This window comes from Caretta caretta, chromosome 15 (assembly GCF_965140235.1).
Source record: "Caretta caretta isolate rCarCar2 chromosome 15, rCarCar1.hap1, whole genome shotgun sequence".
Lineage (NCBI taxonomy): Eukaryota > Metazoa > Chordata > Testudines > Cheloniidae > Caretta > Caretta caretta.
In genome coordinates, this window is record NC_134220.1 from 2,809,217 (window position 1) to 2,827,547 (window position 18,331).

The 18,331-nt window shown below is 44.0% G+C and overlaps 1 protein-coding gene across 3 annotated transcripts in view; it reads left to right on the forward strand.

Annotated features, from left to right (window-relative positions):
• Positions 1-18,331, forward strand: part of OSBP2 (oxysterol binding protein 2) — a 371,738-nt gene that overhangs the window by 10,164 nt on the left and 343,243 nt on the right. The window contains exon 2 of one of the 3 annotated variants that reach the window (XM_048822243.2): positions 17,690-18,114. The exons of the other annotated variants lie outside the window; for them this stretch is intronic. Coding sequence (XP_048678200.1) covers positions 18,110-18,114 — 5 coding nt within the window. The 5' untranslated portion in view covers positions 17,690-18,109. The remainder of the gene's footprint in view (positions 1-17,689; positions 18,115-18,331) is intronic. 3 annotated transcript variants of the gene reach the window in all.

Genomic DNA, 18,331 nt, shown 5'->3' on the forward strand with positions numbered 1-18,331 from the left:
GCCTCATAGGATTTCATGTTCAGCTTGCCTCAGTGTCTGTCAGTGCTTCAAAACTGAAGTGAAGACCCACTAAATCAACAGCAGAGCACTCTCTGGTACTCCACCGGAATGAGAGCAGTAAGGTAAGTTGACCGGAGCGCGTCCAGACTCCAGTGTAGACTCTTGAGTCCAGTGTAGACTCTGGACTCAAGAGTCCAGTGTAGACTCCAGTGCAGAGTCCAGTGTAGACTCTTGTTGTCCTTGTATTGTCCCCTCCTATCTCCTGAGGGCACTGAGTGTCTTGCTTGCATGTAAAGTGACTTCAGAGCCATGGATAAAAAGCACTCTAGAAATATAAAAGAGGGGAGGAAAACAAATCGTGAAGTGGTTGCCAACTGCATTCCCCACCTGTGCATGTGTTGGAGAAAAGATCTGGCCTCTGGATCTGCCACCCCCCCCCCCCCACAGTTCTGAGGGGGAGTCTAAAATCTAGAATGTGACTGCTGCCTTCATGCTGCTCCCCCAAAGCTCTGTCCATGTCTTTAAACTCTGCTGTACTGAATCTTTGCTCTCTCCTTCAGGAAGCAGAAAAACCTTTCTTCTTTAACTTCAGGCACCGTAATTTCTTTAGCCTGCTAAAGTGCCAGGAGACAGGTTTTGCTACGTTGCCCATTTCCAGTTTGACCAGGACACAGGTGCTTGTTAATGCTCAGTCATACTCAGGTTTGTGCATGCTTTATCACCCTTATCTTGTATAGAAAGTAAACAATGGCCCCGGGTGCATGTTATCAATTCTGTCACTTTTTACTAAAATAATTCATACAAAACTATTTTGCCATGGAAGCCATAATTATACTCTACGGGATTTTAACATCTTCACATCAAGATTTCTAGCTGAGTTGTGTAATTTCTTGCACAGGAGTAAATAGTTGAAGGAGCTGGTAGAATTCCATGTAGCCCTGAATTTAAAGTTCAGCCCTCTGGGCTCTCTAATGGTTTACTTTTTAGGTATTTATCGGTGTTCCGATTACCACTGTGGCACTTCCTAGGAGAGATTATAGAACAGTGTACTGTAGGCTGATACCGCATGGCCTGGGGCAATGACACAATGCTATGTAAGTTAAATATTTCCCCTACCCTGTCACATGTGCCTCGCTCTTCGCACCAAATGTCATGTTAGTGTGAAAAAGCTGCTGTAATCTCACAAATTTTGACTCCCCTCTGGGATACAATTTTTGATCAAGAAACCGGAGAGGACATTCAAAGGATGGCTTCAGGCAAAAGGCTGTTGGTTTATTTTTAAATTGCAAATGACTGAGATCTGTATTCAGGAAAGGAAGTACCCTTCATGGAAATGGTATATAGGGTGACATAACATCTCCATGGTGTATAATTTGGAGTTAGTACATCTGGCAATTTATTAGCTCAAGAGAATTATGTAGGTTTGAGTTGTTTTACTCAGCTTTATTATACTGGCACTTCATAAGAACATACATAGAAAAGAGCTGCGAGACTGGGTCAGACCATGGTCCATCTTGCCCAGAGTCCTGTCTCCAATAGTGGCCTGTACCAGAGCTTCAGGGGGAGTGTACACAACAGGGCAATGGAAGATCCCTGTCTTCTGCTCCCAGCTTCTGATAGTCAGCAGTTTATGGTGATCCCGAGCATGGATTTTGTACCTGACCTTCTTGGCTAATAGGCATTGATGGACCTATCCTCCATGAACTTACCCAGGTTTTTTTAAATCTGGTTACATGTTTGGTCATCACAACATCCTATGTCAGTGAGTTTCACAGGTTAGTTGTGTGTTGTGTGAAAGAGTACTTCCTCTTTGTATTAAAGGTGCTGTCTATTAATTTCATTGCTTTATCTCTGGCTCTTGTATTGTGTGAAAGGGTAATAGCATTTCTCTCCATATTTTCTGCGCCAATCTTGATTTTTATAGACCTCTATCATATCTCCCCTTAGTTGTCTCTCCTAAGCTGAACGACCCTAATCTTTTGACTCTCTCCTTGTATGGAAGCCGTTCCATATCCTTGCTCATCTTTGCCTTTCTTTGAACCTTTCCCAGTTCCACTATATGTCCTTTTTGACATGGGGTGACCAGAACTGGACACCTTATTTAAGGTGTAGATGCACCATGGATTTATATAATGGCATTATATTTTTGTTGTCTTTTCTATCCCTTTCCTAATAGTTCCTAGCATACTGTTAGCCTTTTTGATTGCTTCTGCACATTGAGCAGAAGTTTTCAGAGAACTAGCCACAGTGACTCCCAAGATCTTTCTTGAGTGGTAACAGCTAATTTAGGTCAGTGGTTCTCAACTAGGGGCACGCATACCCCTAGGGGTACACAGAAGTCTTCCAGGGGGTACATCAACTCATTTACATATTTGCCTAGTTTTACAACAGACTGCATAAAAAGCACTAGGGAAGTCATTATAAACTAAAATTTCATACAGTTGTTTATACTATATCCTGAAATGTAAGTACAATATTTATATTTCAGTTGCTTTATTTTATAATTGTAAAAATGAGAGAGTCAGCAATTTTCCAGTTACAGTGTGCTGAAACACCTTTGTATTTATATGTCTGATTTTTGTAAGCAAGTAGTTTTTAAGTGAGGTGAGACTTGGGGGTACACAAGACAAATCCCACTCCTGGAAGGGGTACAGTAGTCTGGAAAGGTTGAGAGCCACAGATCTAGTGGCCTCACTGTTTGTCTGGCAGGTTTCTTGCTTGTGATGTACTTAACTTTATTTTTATTATTGTGTAGCAAGTTGCTTCTCAAATTCTTTCTTGGCCTGGCTTCTTATACTTGCCAGAGTTTGTGCGCTGCTTCCTGTTTTCCTCATCTGACTTCCAAATTTAAAAGATGCACTTTTGGCAGCAATTACGCTGTTCAGCCATGGTGTCATTCTTTTGGTGTTCCTACTGTCTTTTTTTTATTTTTATACGTTTGGCCTGAACCTCTGGAATGATATTTTTAAGTAGTCTCCATGCTGCTTGCAGGTATTTTACCCTTGTGACTGCTCTTTTTAAAGTCTAACTACCATCCTCTTTCTTGTGTAGTTCCCCTTTTTAAAGTTAAATATTACAGTGGTAGGGTTTTTATATTTTTTCCCTCACAAGGAGGTTAACTTTTACTACATTAAGGTCACTATCACCGAGTGGTTCAGTTATGGTTGCCTGTTGGACCAGGTACTGTGCTCCACTTAGGACTAAATCAAGAATTGCCTCTCCCCTTGTGAGTTCCAGAACTACCTGCTGCAAGAAGCTGTCATTGATAGTATCTAGAAATTTAATCTCTGCATCACACCCTGAGCTGATGTACCCACTCAAAATGAGGATAGCTGAAATCCCCCCCTCCCCCCCCATTATTGCATTTTCTGGTTTTGTAGCCTCTCCTACTCCCTTAGTATTTCATCGTCACCATCCTGGTCAGTACTGTATTCCTACTGCTCTACTCTTATTAGTCAAGCATGGAATTTCTGTCCATAGAGATTCTACGGCGCAGTTTGAGTCATTTAAGAGTTTCACCTTATTTGACTCTGCTTTTTTCACACTGCGTTCACAGGGGAGTGGCACTATGTAAGAATCCTTTCCGTTTCCTCTCGGAGCTTTGTTTTATGCATGGCTGGGATCTGAATACTACCCAGACGATTGAGAGTGCTGCTGGTGGGCTATGCAGGGTTCAATGGAGTTGTGCTGGATCGCTTGCTGCTAATTATCCACATACTGTGTGGGGACTTTATTGGTGTCTATAAAACCAAGGTGGGCTCAGACAGTGGATGTATGTAACTAAAACACAGTCCATCTGACTTCACCCACCAAGACGTAAGACAAGGAATATACATTATTGGTCAGATATCCAGGGCTTGTCTTGGCCTGAGTAGGGCTGAAGAGGGAGAACTGGGCTCTGCTGGACAGAAATGGGAAATGAAATGATGCAGGGGCAGTGAAAGGGGCTAATATGCAGCCAGTGCATTCTGTGGCTGGGATAATCATTGCCAAGGAGCCAGAGGCACTGGAAGGAAAGCTGGGCTTTGGAACATGGGAGTGTTGAGGTTACATTTTTTAAAAACCGAGGAAATTAAATGCCCCAAAACTTAGTTAACACAGAGTTCAGGTTGTTCATTAGTGTCTTGTCCTTCCAGAACACAGAGCACAGCACTGGGCAAGCTTAACTCAGGGTTAATGAAATTTTTGGCCACCTAATTCTAAGAGGAGCTCAGGTGTTCAACGAAGTGGAGAAAATTGAGCTAGCTAATTGGATGACAGCCATGCCTTAAAGTCCTATATTTTTGTGACTTGCTTAGGCTGGAAATACTTGAGGGTCAATAGAAATGCTTTCAGAACCATAATGTTTTCTAAGCAAGGGGAAGTTTGCGTTCTCTGGCTTATTACAGCTCATAATGAGTTTTGCCTCTTGACAAAAGTCTCTTCTGACTGGTGCTGCAAATCTTCTTGTTTGTGTGGAGTGGAAAGGAGAGCTTTGCTTCATCTTATGGTTCTGCTGCATTGGTAGGACTGCTCCAGAGGGATTATGGGAATAGTGGAGGGGCCTGCAGATACTCTTACTATGTGGTCATTACACCTCTTTCCTGGGGGCAAAACACCTGCAGTTGCCTCTACTCCTGTGGCTGCAATACGGCAGCAGAGATTCTGCACAGTCTGTTCTGGAACCTGGGAGGAAATCAAATCCTGGCCCAGTTACCCAAGCTGTGAGCAGGAAGGGAGGTTGTGACAGTAACCATCTCTGAAATGCCTTTCCGTGGCTCAAAAGAAAACAGGAACCACTTATAAATCTGAAAAGCTGCTTTGGAGAGAAATGAGAACATTGCTACTTCAAATAATAACCAAACTACTTTATTCCACTGCTATGGATTCTTTGGTTATGCAGCTGCTTTTAGTATTGTAAAGAGCTTGTGTAGTAAAACATTAGTATTACTCATTAAAAATTGTTCCAGTTCAAACCTAACAGCTAGTGAAATTCCTGGATGGCTTATCATAGTCTGTTTAAAAAAGCAGAATAGTTCAACAAGCCAAGCTAGCTTGTTCTCTTAAAATTACTGCAAATTTCCAAAAACACCAGCCCCATGTAGCTTTATAGAAGAGTTATTGGTTGAAGCACAGAAAGAGCTTGAATGCAGGTTATACAGCTCTGAAATGTTGTGGAATAATTCATTCATGCACTAGTTGGCAACTTTAGTTCCAAGGAGCGTTGAATTTTTGGGGCCAGTGAATCTATGGAATCGCAGGGAAATGAGGTTGAGAATCAGGCCTTTCTAGCAGGGCTTCCTTACCCTGTGGAGTGGAACTTGTGACCATTTAAATATGCTTTCTAGATGGTCCACGCATTTTTGCCTCTCCAGGGGTTGGGCTTCCTGCTGCTACTACCGAACCCTCGCTTTCAAATATCTTATACTTTTGTCTCAGCCTACTTTATGTGGGTGCACAATTCTTTTTACCCCCAGATTAGCTTTTTGAGCACATACTGGCTGAGTAATGCAATTTTCAGGAAAATACTGAAATAGTGTTAGGAAGAAATAAGAGAAGTGAAAATTTCTGGACATACATTGTCACCTGAGCTTGTAAATAGAGCTTGAATTCAGAACTCAACTGGAACCTTAATGTTGACCCTGTAACATGCCCATTATCTGCTTATCTACCAACACCCCTCTGGCACCAACCACCAAGCCGCCTCCACAAGTCCATTATGAACAACAGTACAATACTGTAAATAAAGAACCATAACTATTGGATTACCTGGGCATTGGATTTGAGTTGGGTTCTAAGTTCACACTGGAGATACCATCAGCTGTCGTACTGTAAGGAACTCGTATGTTCCCCCCCATGCCACCACACTGACCCAACCACGCTTTCCTCCACTTCAGCCAGTGGTCTACAGTGATAACTTATTTCTTGTACACAGTGTAGAAACAGCACCTAGCTACCACCACTAGGGTTATGCCCTCCATAGGATACGAGATGTGTGGTCAGGGATACATTTAGTTCAGATTCAAATTTTACAATCACGTTTCTCCTAGCTTAATAAGTTTTACTACATTGCCCTATCTGTGAGAGCAGGGGGAAGTCTGTGGTCTTGTTGTCTGTGACCATAAAATAATGTTTCCATAATCGATCTTACTGCTTTGTTACAGTGTTCTGTACACTGTGTGCACAGAGATGCAATAATACAGCGTTAAAGTTGAAGTGAAGCACTTAAGTCAGGGAACTCAGAAGTTAAGGTTTTTACTGCATCGTTAACTCTGCATGTTTGCATATTAGAATCATAGAATCATAGAATATCAGGGTTGGAAGGGACCCCAGAAGGTCATCTAGTCCAACCCCCTGCTCAAAGCAGGACCAATTCCCAGTTAAATCATCCCAGCCAGGGCTTTGTCAAGCCTGACCTTAAAAACCTCTAAGGAAGGAGATTCTACCACCTCCCTAGGTAACGCATTCCAGTGTTTCACCACCCTCTTAGTGAAAAAGTTTTTCCTAATATCCAATCTAAACCTGCCTCACTGCAACTTGAGACCATTGCTCCTCGTTCTGTCATCTGCTACAATTGAGAACAGTCTAGAGCCATCCTCTTTGGAACCCCCTTTCAGGTAGTTGAAAGCAGCTATCAAATCCCCCCTCATTCTTCTCTTCTGCAGGCTAAACAATCCCAGCTCCCTCAGCCTCTCCTCATAAGTCATGTGTTCCAGTCCCCTAATCATTTTTGTTGCCCTTCGCTGGACTCTCTCCAATTTATCCACATCCTTCTTGAAGTGTGGGGCCCAAAACTGGACACAGTACTCCAGATGAGGCCTCACCAATGTCGAATAGAGGGGAACGATCACGTCCCTCGATCTGCTCGCTATGCCCCTACTTATACATCCCAAAATGCCATTGGCCTTCTTGGCAACAAGGGCACACTGCTGACTCATATCCAGCTTCTCGTCCACTGTCACCCCTAGGTCCTTTTCCGCAGAACTGCTGCCTAGCCATTCGGTCCCTAGTCTGTAGCTGTGCATTGGGTTCTTCCGTCCTAAGTGCAGGACCCTGCACTTATCCTTATTGAACCTCATCAGATTTCTTTTGGCCCAATCCTCCAATTTGTCTAGGTCCTTCTGTATCCTATCCCTCCCCTCCAGTGTATCTACCACTCCTCCCAGTTTAGTAACCTTGCACCATCTTGTCACTTTTAATTTCTCTCTCCTTTTTTAAGGCTGAGAAATTCAGTTATCAGGTACTGAAGAACTTAAGTTGGCATTCCAGCTTCAATTTTAACTAGCTTCTGCTAATGGCAGAAATTTCTATAAAAATAGATACCATGTAAGGGAAGCAATGGATTTTTAACTGCAAAAGAAAACATGCTGTTATACTTTCTCAACATTCAACACACCACTTACTTTTGAGTCTATCCATCAACTCCTCATACAAAAACATATTGATGGAAACAAGAAAATTCACTCTTCCAAACCTGTCTGTCTCATTTTCAGTAAAGGTTAAATGCCTTGTTAGTCTGAATTACTGCTTTTTTTAAAATGTGCAGACATTTCTAGTTTCGTCTGTGTGGTCATTTGTAAGACTAAAAAAAGAATTATTGGCAAGTATGAATTTATTGTTTAAAAACCTATGGGCTCCGAGCTCTTGCTTACTGCATTCCTAAAGGGCCACACACACCTATCTTCTTGTCCACACACCTTTAGAAAGAAGTTTTTGCTAGTTGTACTTTATTTTTTGTGCTGCCAAATAGCTAGATCAGTAACTCAAATTGAAGTTGGCAGCTCTGTCTTGTTTGGCAACAAACAGTCTACAGTCCTTCAAGTATCATGTTATCTCACTGGGGTTTGATACCAAGGTGTATAGAAAGTTAGTGTACGAGTTGAGTGCATTGTTAAACTTCATATTTCTCTCTCCTTGAATAGGTCTGCTGCCAAATTTACATGACTGCTGCTTAATAAGAATGGATTTAAAAACTAAGCCATGCTATGGTATTGCAATCTTCCTGATAACATTTACTACAAAAATAGGCAGTCTCCTTAATTTCTAAGATGAAACCTAGCACTGCTTTAAAAGTAATTTGAGAGTCCTGCATAAAGAATATTCCTCATATTCAGGTGCAGTGTAGGGATGTGTAATCCTTTCTCAGCAATCAGATTTCTTAATCCGTTTGTGTGTTAAATATATATAATATAAATATTCCCAGCCAAACCAAAAAACTGACAAACCTCCACACATCACAAAAAAGACAATGGCTTTGGCTATGGATAAATTGCTGGATTTAAGGAAAAAACTTGCTCCATAACCTCTCTTGTCAGGGATTCATAAGTGCAACTGCCTCAGAATGACAGGGTTCAGAGTAGCAGCCGTGTTAGTCTGTATCCGCAAAAAGAAAGGGAGTACTAGTGGCACCTTAGAGACTAGCAAATTTATTTGAGCATAAGCTTTCATGAGCTACAGCTCAGAATGCATCCGATGAAGTGAGCTGTAGCTCACGAAAGTGAATGCTCAAATAAATTTGTTAGTCTCTAAGGTGCCACAAGTACTCCTTTTCTTTTTGCCTCAGAATGGTTATCTTCCTCAACTGAAGAGGGGAAGATTTCCTTTCAAATCTGCTACAAAGCTGGAAGTGTTGATTAATGAATCTGCTCATGCTGAACTGTAATTCCATCCTGCAGTAAAAGTTGTATATTTGCATTAGTCCAAATGAGAATTCACTGTTCCATATCCAAAATAAACATTTTTTCTTATTCCTCTCAAGGGGTTTGGGGTTTCAAAATGCAGGTATGCTCCAGATTTTTTTTAGACAGAACAAATGATCCCTTTTATGGAAGAAGAAGCATGGTCTAGTTGCTAAACCCAGAATTCATGTTTCCCCATCCTTTTCTCAGATCTGTCACTGACTGCTTGGGAACCTGGAGCCTCTGTTTCAGTTCAAATAGGCTAACCCTCCCCTGCTCTGGTGAGGTTGAAGCTTTGGTTGCTTTAACGTCAGATGAACTGAAAAACAGTATAGAAATGAAAAGGAGTACTTGCAAAGTCATCTTGGGAGCCCAGAGCATTGAGAGGCTGAGTGCTTTCTGCATGGGCAGCCCATGTGCTACAGCTCCAAAGGTGGTGGTTCTGCCAGCTTAGGTTTAATCCGTTTCCCTAAACGTGTTCCTAAATACGACAGTCTCAGGTGGGGGAGAGTTGTGTGGGCTTCCTGTCTGGTGTGGTACTTTGGGAGGAATAGTAGGGGACTCTGGAAAGTGGAAAAGCAGCAGGATTGTGGAAACCATATGGCATGCAAGGGGGAGTTTATAGCCCGGGGAATTTAACGTTACTAGCAAGAGTGCTCAAAATTGTCCAGTTGCAGTGCTCTTGCATGAATTTAAATTGCTGTTTAATGCTAACCTTGAACTGTAATTCTGCTGAGTGTCTCATCCTGTTCACATAAGTAAAAAAGTGATGTTATATTAGGCTTAAATATCTTTATCTGCTTCCACATACAAAGGTGGTGAATGATGCTAGATACTTGACTGCTCTTAAGCACCATTGTTAACATCCTGTGGTGATTCTCTAAACTGTCAAAAAGAAAAGGAGTACTTGTGGCACCTTAGAGACTAACCAATTTATTTGAGCATAAGCTTTCATGAGCTACAGCTCACTTCATCGGATGCATACCGTGGAAACTGCAGCAGACTTTATATATACACAGAGAATATGAAACAATACCTCCTCCCACCCCACTGTCCTGCTGGTAATAGCTTATCTAAAGTGATCATCAGGTGGGCCATTTCCAGCACAAATCCAGGTTTTCTCACCCTCCACCCCCCCACACAAATTCACTCTCCTGCTGGTGCTAGCCCATCCAAAGTGACAACTCTTTACATAATCAAGTTGGGCTATTTCCTGCACAAATCCAGGTTTTCTCACATCCCCCCCACCCCCATACACACACAAACTCACTCTCCTGCTGGTAATAGCTCATCCAAACTGACCACTCTCCAAGTTTAAATCCAAGTTAAACCAGAACATCTGGGGGAGGGGGGGGGGGGGTAGGAAAAAACAAGAGGAAACAGGCTACCTTGCATAATGACTTAGCCACTCCCAGTCTCTATTTAAGCCTAAATTAATAGTATCCAATTTGCAAATGAATTCCAATTCAGCAGTTTCTCGCTGGAGTCTGGATTTGAAGTTTTTTTGTTTTAAGATAGCGACCTTCATGTCTGTGATTGCGTGACCAGAGAGATTGAAGTGTTCTCCGACTGGTTTATGAATGTTATAATTCTTGACATCTGATTTGTGTCCATTTATTCTTTTACGTAGAGACTGTCCAGTTTGACCAATGTACATGGCAGAGAGGCATTGCTGGCACATGATGGCATATATCACATTGGTGGATGTGCAGGTGAACGAGCCTCTGATAGTGTGGCTGATGTTATTAGGCCCTGTGATGGTGTCCCCTGAATAGATATGTGGGCACAGTTGGCAACGGGCTTTGTTGCAAGGATAAGTTCCTGGGTTAGTGGTTCTGTTGTGTGGTATGTGGTTGTTGGTGAGTATTTGCTTCAGGTTGCGGGGCTGTCTGTAGGCAAGGACTGGCCTGTCTCCCAAGACTTGTGAGAGTGTTGGGTCATCCTTTAGGATAGGTTGTAGATCCTTAATAATGCGTTGGAGGGGTTTTAGTTGGGGGCTGAAGGTGACCACTAGTGGCGTTCTGTTATTTTCTTTGTTAGGCCTGTCCTGTAGTAGGTAACTTCTGGGAACTCTTCTGGCTCTATCAATCTGTTTCTTTTCTTCGGCAGGTGGGTATTGTAGTTGTAAGAAAGCTTGACAGAGATCTTGTAGGTGTTTGTCTCTGTCTGAGGGGTTGGAGCAAATGCGGTTGTATCGCAGAGCTTGGCTGTAGACGATGGATCGTGTGGTGTGGTCAGGGTGAAAGCTGGAGGCATGCAGGTAGGAATAGCGGTCAGTAGGTTTCTGGTATAGGGTGGTGTTTATGTGGCCATTGTTTATTAGCACTGTAGTGTCCAGGAAGTGGCTCTCTTGTGTGGACTGGACCAGGCTGAGGTTGATGGCGGGATGGAAATTGTTGAAATCATGGTGGAATTCCTCAAGGGCTTCTTTTCCATGGGTCCAGATGATGAAGATGTCATCAATATAGCGCAAGTAGAGTAGGGGCTTTAGGGGACGAGAGCTGAGGAAGCGTTGTTCTAAGTCAGCCATAAAAATGTTGGCATACTGTGGGGCCATGCGGGTACCCATAGCAGTGCCGCTGATTTGAAGGTATACATTGTCCCCAAATGTGAAATAGTTATGGGTAAGGACAAAGTCACAAAGTTCAGCCACCAGGTTAGCCGTGACATTATCGGGGATAGTGTTCTTGACGGCTTGTAGTCCATCTTTGTGTGGAATGTTGGTGTCGAGGGCTTCTACATCCATAGTAGCCAGGATGGTGTTATCAGGAAGATCACCGATGGATTGAAGTTTCCTCAGGAAGTCAGTGGTGTCTCGAAGGTAGCTGGGAGTGCTGGTAGCGTAGGGCCTGAGGAGGGAGTCTACATAGCCAGACAATCCTGCTGTCAGGGTGCCAATGCCTGAGATGATGGGGCGCCCAGGATTTCCAGGTTTATGGATCTTGGGTAGTAGATAGGTTTCAGAGGAACAGCCGTGTTAGTCTGTATTCGCAAAAAGAAAAGGAGTACTTGTGGCACCTTAGAGACTAACGAATTTATTTGAGCATGAGCTTTCGTGAGCTACAGCTCACTTCATCAGATGTTTACCGTGGAAACTGCAGCAGACTTTATATACACACAGAGAATATGAAACAATACCTCCTCCCACCCCACTGTCCTGCTGGTAATAGCTTATCTAAAGTGATCAACAGGTGGGCCATTTCCAGCACAAATCCAGGTTTTCTCACCCTCCACCCCCCACACAAATTCACTCTCCTGCTGGTGCTAGCCCATCCAAAGTGACAACTCTTTGCATAATCAAGTCGGGCTATTTCCTGCATAGATCAAGGTTTTCTCACATCCCCCCCACCCCCATACACACACAAACTCACTCTCCTGCTGGTAATAGCTCATCTAAACTGACCACTCTCCAAGGGAGAGTGGTCAGTTTAGATGAGCTATTACCAGCAGGAGAGTGAGTTTGTGTGTGTATGGGGGTGGGGGGAGAGTGGTCAGTTTAGATGAGCTATTACCAGCAGGAGAGTGAGTTTGTGTGTGTATGGGGGTGGGGGGGATGTGAGAAAACCTTGATCTATGCAGGAAATAGCCCGACTTGATTATGCAAAGAGTTGTCACTTTGGATGGGCTAGCACCAGCAGGAGAGTGAATTTGTGTGGGGGGTGGAGGGTGAGAAAACCTGGATTTGTGCTGGAAATGGCCCACCTGTTGATCACTTTAGATAAGCTATTACCAGCAGGACAGTGGGGTGGGAGGAGGTATTGTTTCATATTCTCTGTGTGTATATAAAGTCTGCTGCAGTTTCCACGGTAAACATCTGATGAAGTGAGCTGTAGCTCACGAAAGCTCATGCTCAAATAAATTCGTTAGTCTCTAAGGTGCCACAAGTACTCCTTTTCTTTTTGGGTAGTAGATAGAATATCCCAGGTCGGGGTTCCAGGGGTGTGTCTGTGCGGATTTGATCTTGTGCTTTTTCAGGAAGTTTCTTGAGCAAATGCTGTAGTTTCTTTTGGTACCTCTCAGTGGGATCATAGGGTAATGGCTTGTAGAAACTCGTGTTGGAGAGCTGCCGAGCAGCCTCTTGTTCATATTTCGACCTATTCATGATGACAACAGCACCTCCTTTGTCAGCCTTTTTGATTATGATGTCAGAGTTGTTTCTGAGGCTGTGGATGGCATTGTGTTCCGCATGGCTGAGGTTATGGGGCAAGTGATGCTGCTTTTCCACAATTTCAGCCCGTGCACGTCGGCGGAAGCACTCTATGTAGAAGTCCAGTCTGCTGTTTTGACCTTCGACTTCTACATAGAGTGCTTCCACATCCCGATGAGTCGAAAGAATAGTAAATATGGCAGGCGACCAGCTTGGCTTAATGGTGAAATCTTAGCGGATCTTAAACATAAAAAAGAAGCTTACAAGAAGTGGAAGGTTGGACATATGACCAGGGAAGAGTATAAAAATATTGCTCGGGCATGTAGGAATGTTATCAGGAGGGCCAAATCGCACCTGGAGCTGCAGCTAGCCAGAGATGTCAAGAGTAACAAGAAGGGTTTCTTCAGGTATGTTGGCAACAAGAAGAAAGCCAAGGAAAGTGTGGGCCCCTTACTGAATGAGGGAGGCAACCTAGTGACAGAGGATGTGGAAAAAGCTAATGTACTCAATGCTTTTTTTGCCTCTGTTTTCACTAACAAGGTCAGCTCCCAGACTGCTGCGCTGGGCATCACAAAATGGGGAAGAGATGGCCAGCCCTCTGTGGAGATAGAGGTGGTTAGGGACTATTTAGAAAAGCTGGACGTGCACAAGTCCATGGGGCCGGACGAGTTGCATCCGAGAGTGCTGAAGGAATTGGCGGCTGTGATTGCAGAGCCATTGGCCATTATCTTTGAAAACTCGTGGCGAACCGGGGAAGTCCCGGATGACTGGAAAAAGGCTAATGTAGTGCCCATCTTTAAAAAAGGGAAGAAGGAGGATCCTGGGAACTACAGGCCAGTCAGCCTCACTTCAGTCCCTGGAAAAATCATGGAGCAGGTCCTCAAAGAATCAATCCTGAAGCACTTGCATGAGAGGAAAGTGATCAGGAACAGCCAGCATGGATTCACCAAGGGAAGGTCATGCCTGACTAATCTAATCGCCTTTTATGATGAGATTACTGGTTCTGTGGATGAAGGGAAAGCAGTGGATGTATTGTTTCTTGACTTTAGCAAAGCTTTTGACACGGTCTCCCACAGTATTCTTGTCAGCAAGTTAAGGAAGTATGGGCTGGATGAATGCACTACAAGGTGGGTAGAAAGCTGGCTAGATTGTCGGGCTCAACGGGTAGTGATCAATGGCTCCATATCTAGTTGGCAGCCGGTATCAAGTGGAGTACCCCAAGGGTCGGTCCTGGGGCCGGTTTTGTTCAATATCTTCATAAATGATCTGGAGGATGGTGTGGATTGCACTCTCAGCAAATTTGCGGATGATACTAAACTGGGAGGAGTGGTAGATACGCTGGAGGGGAGGGATAGGTTACAGAAAGACCTAGACAAATTGGAGGATTGGGCCAAAAGAAATCTGATGAGGTTCAATAAGGATAAGTGCAGGGTCCTGCACTTAGGATGGAAGAACCCAATGCACAGCTACAGACTAGGGACCGAATGGCTAGGCAGCAGTTCTGCGGAAAAGGACCTAGGGGTGACAGTGGACGAGAAGCTGGATATGAGTCAGCAGTGTGCCCTTGTTGCCAAGAAGGCCAATGGCATTTTGGGATGTATAAGTAGGGGCATAGCGAGCAGATCGAGGGACGTGATCGTTCCCCTCTATTCGACATTGGTGAGGCCTCATCTGGAGTACTGTGTCCAGTTTTGGGCCCCACACTTCAAGAAGGATGTGGATAAATTGGAGAGAGTCCAGTGAAGGGCAACAAAAATGATTAGGGGACTGGAACACATGAGTTATGAGGAGAGGCTGAGGGAGCTGGGATTGTTTAGCCTGCAGAAGAGAAGAATGAGGGGGGATTTGATAGCTGCTTTCAACTACCTGAAAGGGGGTTCCAAAGAGGATGGCTCTAGACTGTTCTCAGTGGTAGCAGATGACAGAACGAGGAGTAATGGTCTCAAGTTGCAGTGGGGGAGGTTTAGATTGGATATTAGGAAAAACTTTTTCACTAAGAGGGTGGTGAAACACTGGAATGCGTTACCTAGGGAGGTGGTAGAATCTCCTTCTTTAGAGGTTTTTAAGGTGAGGCTTGACAAAGCCCTGGCTGGGATGATTTAACTGGGAATTGGTCCTGCTTTGAGCAGGGGGTTGGACTAGATGACCTTCTGGGGTCCCTTCCAACCCTGATATTCTATGATTCTATGATCAAATCCGCACAGACACACCCCTGGAACCCCGACCTGGGATATTCTATCTACTACCCAAGATCCATAAACCTGGAAATCCTGGGCGCCCCATCATCTCAGGCATTGGCACCCTGACAGCAGGATTGTCTGGCTATGTAGACTCCCTCCTCAGGCCCTACGCTACCAGCACTCCCAGCTACCTTCGAGACACCACTGACTTCCTGAGGAAACTTCAATCCATCGGTGATCTTCCTGATAACACCATCCTGGCTACTATGGATGTAGAAGCCCTCGACACCAACATTCCACACAAAGATGGACTACAAGCCGTCAAGAACACTATCCCCGATAATGTCACGGCTAACCTGGTGGCTGAACTTTGTGACTTTGTCCTTACCCATAACTATTCACATTTGGGGACAATGTATACCTTCTTATCAGCGGCACTGCTATGGGTACCCGCATGGCCCCACAGTATGCCAACATTTTTATGGCTGACTTAGAACAACGCTTCCTCAGCTCTCGTCCCCTAACGCCCCTACTCTACTTGCGCTACATTGATGACATCTTCATCATCTGGACCCATGGAAAAGAAGCCCTTGAGGAATTCCACCATGATTTCAACAATTTCCATCCCACCACCAACCTCAGCCTGGTCCAGTCCACAGAAGAGATCCACTTCCTGGACCCTACAGTGCTAATAAACAATGGCCACATAAACACCACCCTATACCAGAAACCTACTGACCGCTATTCCTACCTGCATGCCTCCAGCTTTCACCCTGACCACACCACACGATCCATCGTCTACAGCCAAGCTCTGCGATACAACCGCATTTGCTCCAACCCCTCAGACAGAGACAAACACCTACAAGATCTCTATCAAGCATTCTTACAACTACAATACCCACCTGCGGAAGTGAAGAAACAGATTGATAGAGCCAGAAGAGTTCCCAGAAGTTACCTACTACAGGACAGGCCTAACAAAGAAAATAACGGAACGCCACTAGTGGTCACCTTCAGCCCCCAACTAAAACCCCTCCAACGCATTATTAAGGATCTACAACCTATCCTAAAGGATGACCCAACACTCTCACAAGTCTTGGGAGACAGGCCAGTCCTTGCCTACAGACAGCCCCGCAACCTGAAGCAAATACTCACCAACAACCACATACCACACAACAGAACCACTAACCCAGGAACTTATCCTTGCAACAAAGCCCGTTGCCAATTGTGCCCACATATCTATTTAGGGGACACCATCACAGGGCCTAATAACATCAGCCACAGTATCAGAGGCTCGTTCACCTGCACATCCACCAATGTGATATATGCCATCATGTGCCAGCAATGCCTCTCTGCCATGTACATTGGTCAAACTGGACAGTCTCTACGTAAAAGAATAAATGGACACAAATCAGATGTCAAGAATTATAACATTCATAAACCAGTCGGAGAACACTTCAATCTCTCTGGTCACGCAATCACAGACATGAAGGTCGCTATCTTAAAACAAAAAAACTTCAAATCCAGACTCCAGCGAGAAACTGCTGAATTGGAATTCATTTGCAAATTGGATACTATTAATTTAGGCTTAAATAGAGACTGGGAGTGGCTAAGTCATTATGCAAGGTAGCCTGTTTCCTCTTGTTTTTTCCTACCCCCCCCCCCCTCCCCCAGATGTTCTGGTTTAACTTGGATTTAAACTTGGAGAGTGGTCAGTTTGGATGAGCTATTACCAGCAGGAGAGTGAGTTTGTGTGTGTATGGGGGTGGGGGGGACGTGAGAAAACCTGGATTTGTGCAGGAAATAGCCCGACTTGATTATGTAAAGAGTTGTCACTTTGGATGGGCTAGCACCAGCAGGAGAGTGAATTTGTGTGGGGGGGTGGAGGGTGAGAAAACCTGGATTTGTGCTGGAAATGGCCCACCTGATGATCACTTTAGATAAGCTATTACCAGCAGGACAGTGGGGTGGGAGGAGGTATTGTTTCATATTCTCTGTGTATATAAAGTCTGCTGCAGTTTCCACGGTATGCATCCGATGAAGTGAGCTGTAGCTCACGAAAGCTCATGCTCAAATAAATTGGTTAGTCTCTAAGGTGCCACAAGTACTCCTTTTTTTTTTTGCGAATACAGACTAACACGGCTGTTACTCTGAAATCTAAACTGTCAATGCTCCTTCACTGAGGCAAGGAAAGGAGAACTTAGGATATCCCTGTCCAACACCTCAATTATCCCAGTTTTTTGTTCTTCAAACATTTCATTGTCTGTAAGCTGCAAGTAAGGGACTGTAGAGACTGTGCTGGAGGTTTTATTAGCCTGATAGAATTGAACAAAGGCCAGAAAATAGCCATTTCTTTTGCAATTGTTAAGGTTCCAGTTTGGGACAGTGAAGGGGTTTCCTGCAACATTTTTTTCCATTGTTGATACTCTAGGGATCTTCCCTTTCTCTGAATCAGAGTTTAAAATCACACATTTTTAAACGTTTCTTTTCATGGGCCCGCGTTCAAAAAATCAGAAGGAAAGGAAGCTGGAGAGAAAAATGAAGGTAACTGAAAACCAGACTTCAAGGACAAAAGCATTTCATTGCCTCTTGGAAGGAAAGGAAGATGACAAGCCCATGTTTTTTATATTTCTATATATACTAGAGTTTTGTGTTTGGTTATTCATTCTTGTGCTCTTTAAAAATTGGTTGACTCTTTTCTGTTGTAGTGCACTGTCTTCTTCTGTACAAACCAGCAAAGGAAACAATGGCAGCTGAAACCAGTGACCAAGTGATCTGTCAAATGAAAGATTACTACAGGTGCAGACTGAACTGCTTTGGCCATCAGTTGGGAACTTTTGTTTACGACCCACTGCAATGATGATGTTGGACAACTTAGCGAATCTACGCTGGAATGTTAAGCACCTGTCCTGCCTCCACCTCCGTTGTTGTTGACTTTGCATCTATTGTAAAGCTTGCCAAGAGGAGAAACTGGAGAGGCCTATTGTGTTGCTTTCTAAAGAGCCATTTGGACAGATGGAGCCTAACATAGGAGAGCTCTTTACTTTATCAAACCTTAGCTGCTGGGAATGCCTGTTCCTTTCCTAGAAATTGCTGCCTACCTGAGGAGATCAGAGTAACAGCATCTGATGAAGTGAGCTGTAGCTCACGAAAGCTTATGCTCAAATAAATTGGTTAGTCTCTAAGGTGCCACAAGTCCTCCTTTTCTACCTGAGGAGAGAGAGAATGGGGAGGTAGATAACACAATGCACTTTGAGACTCTAAATGCTTCCCATTGTTACATGTTTGTATCAAGAGAAGGCTGAGCTGTCCTAAGCAAAAAGTGGAAGATGTAACTGAAACCCTAGGCT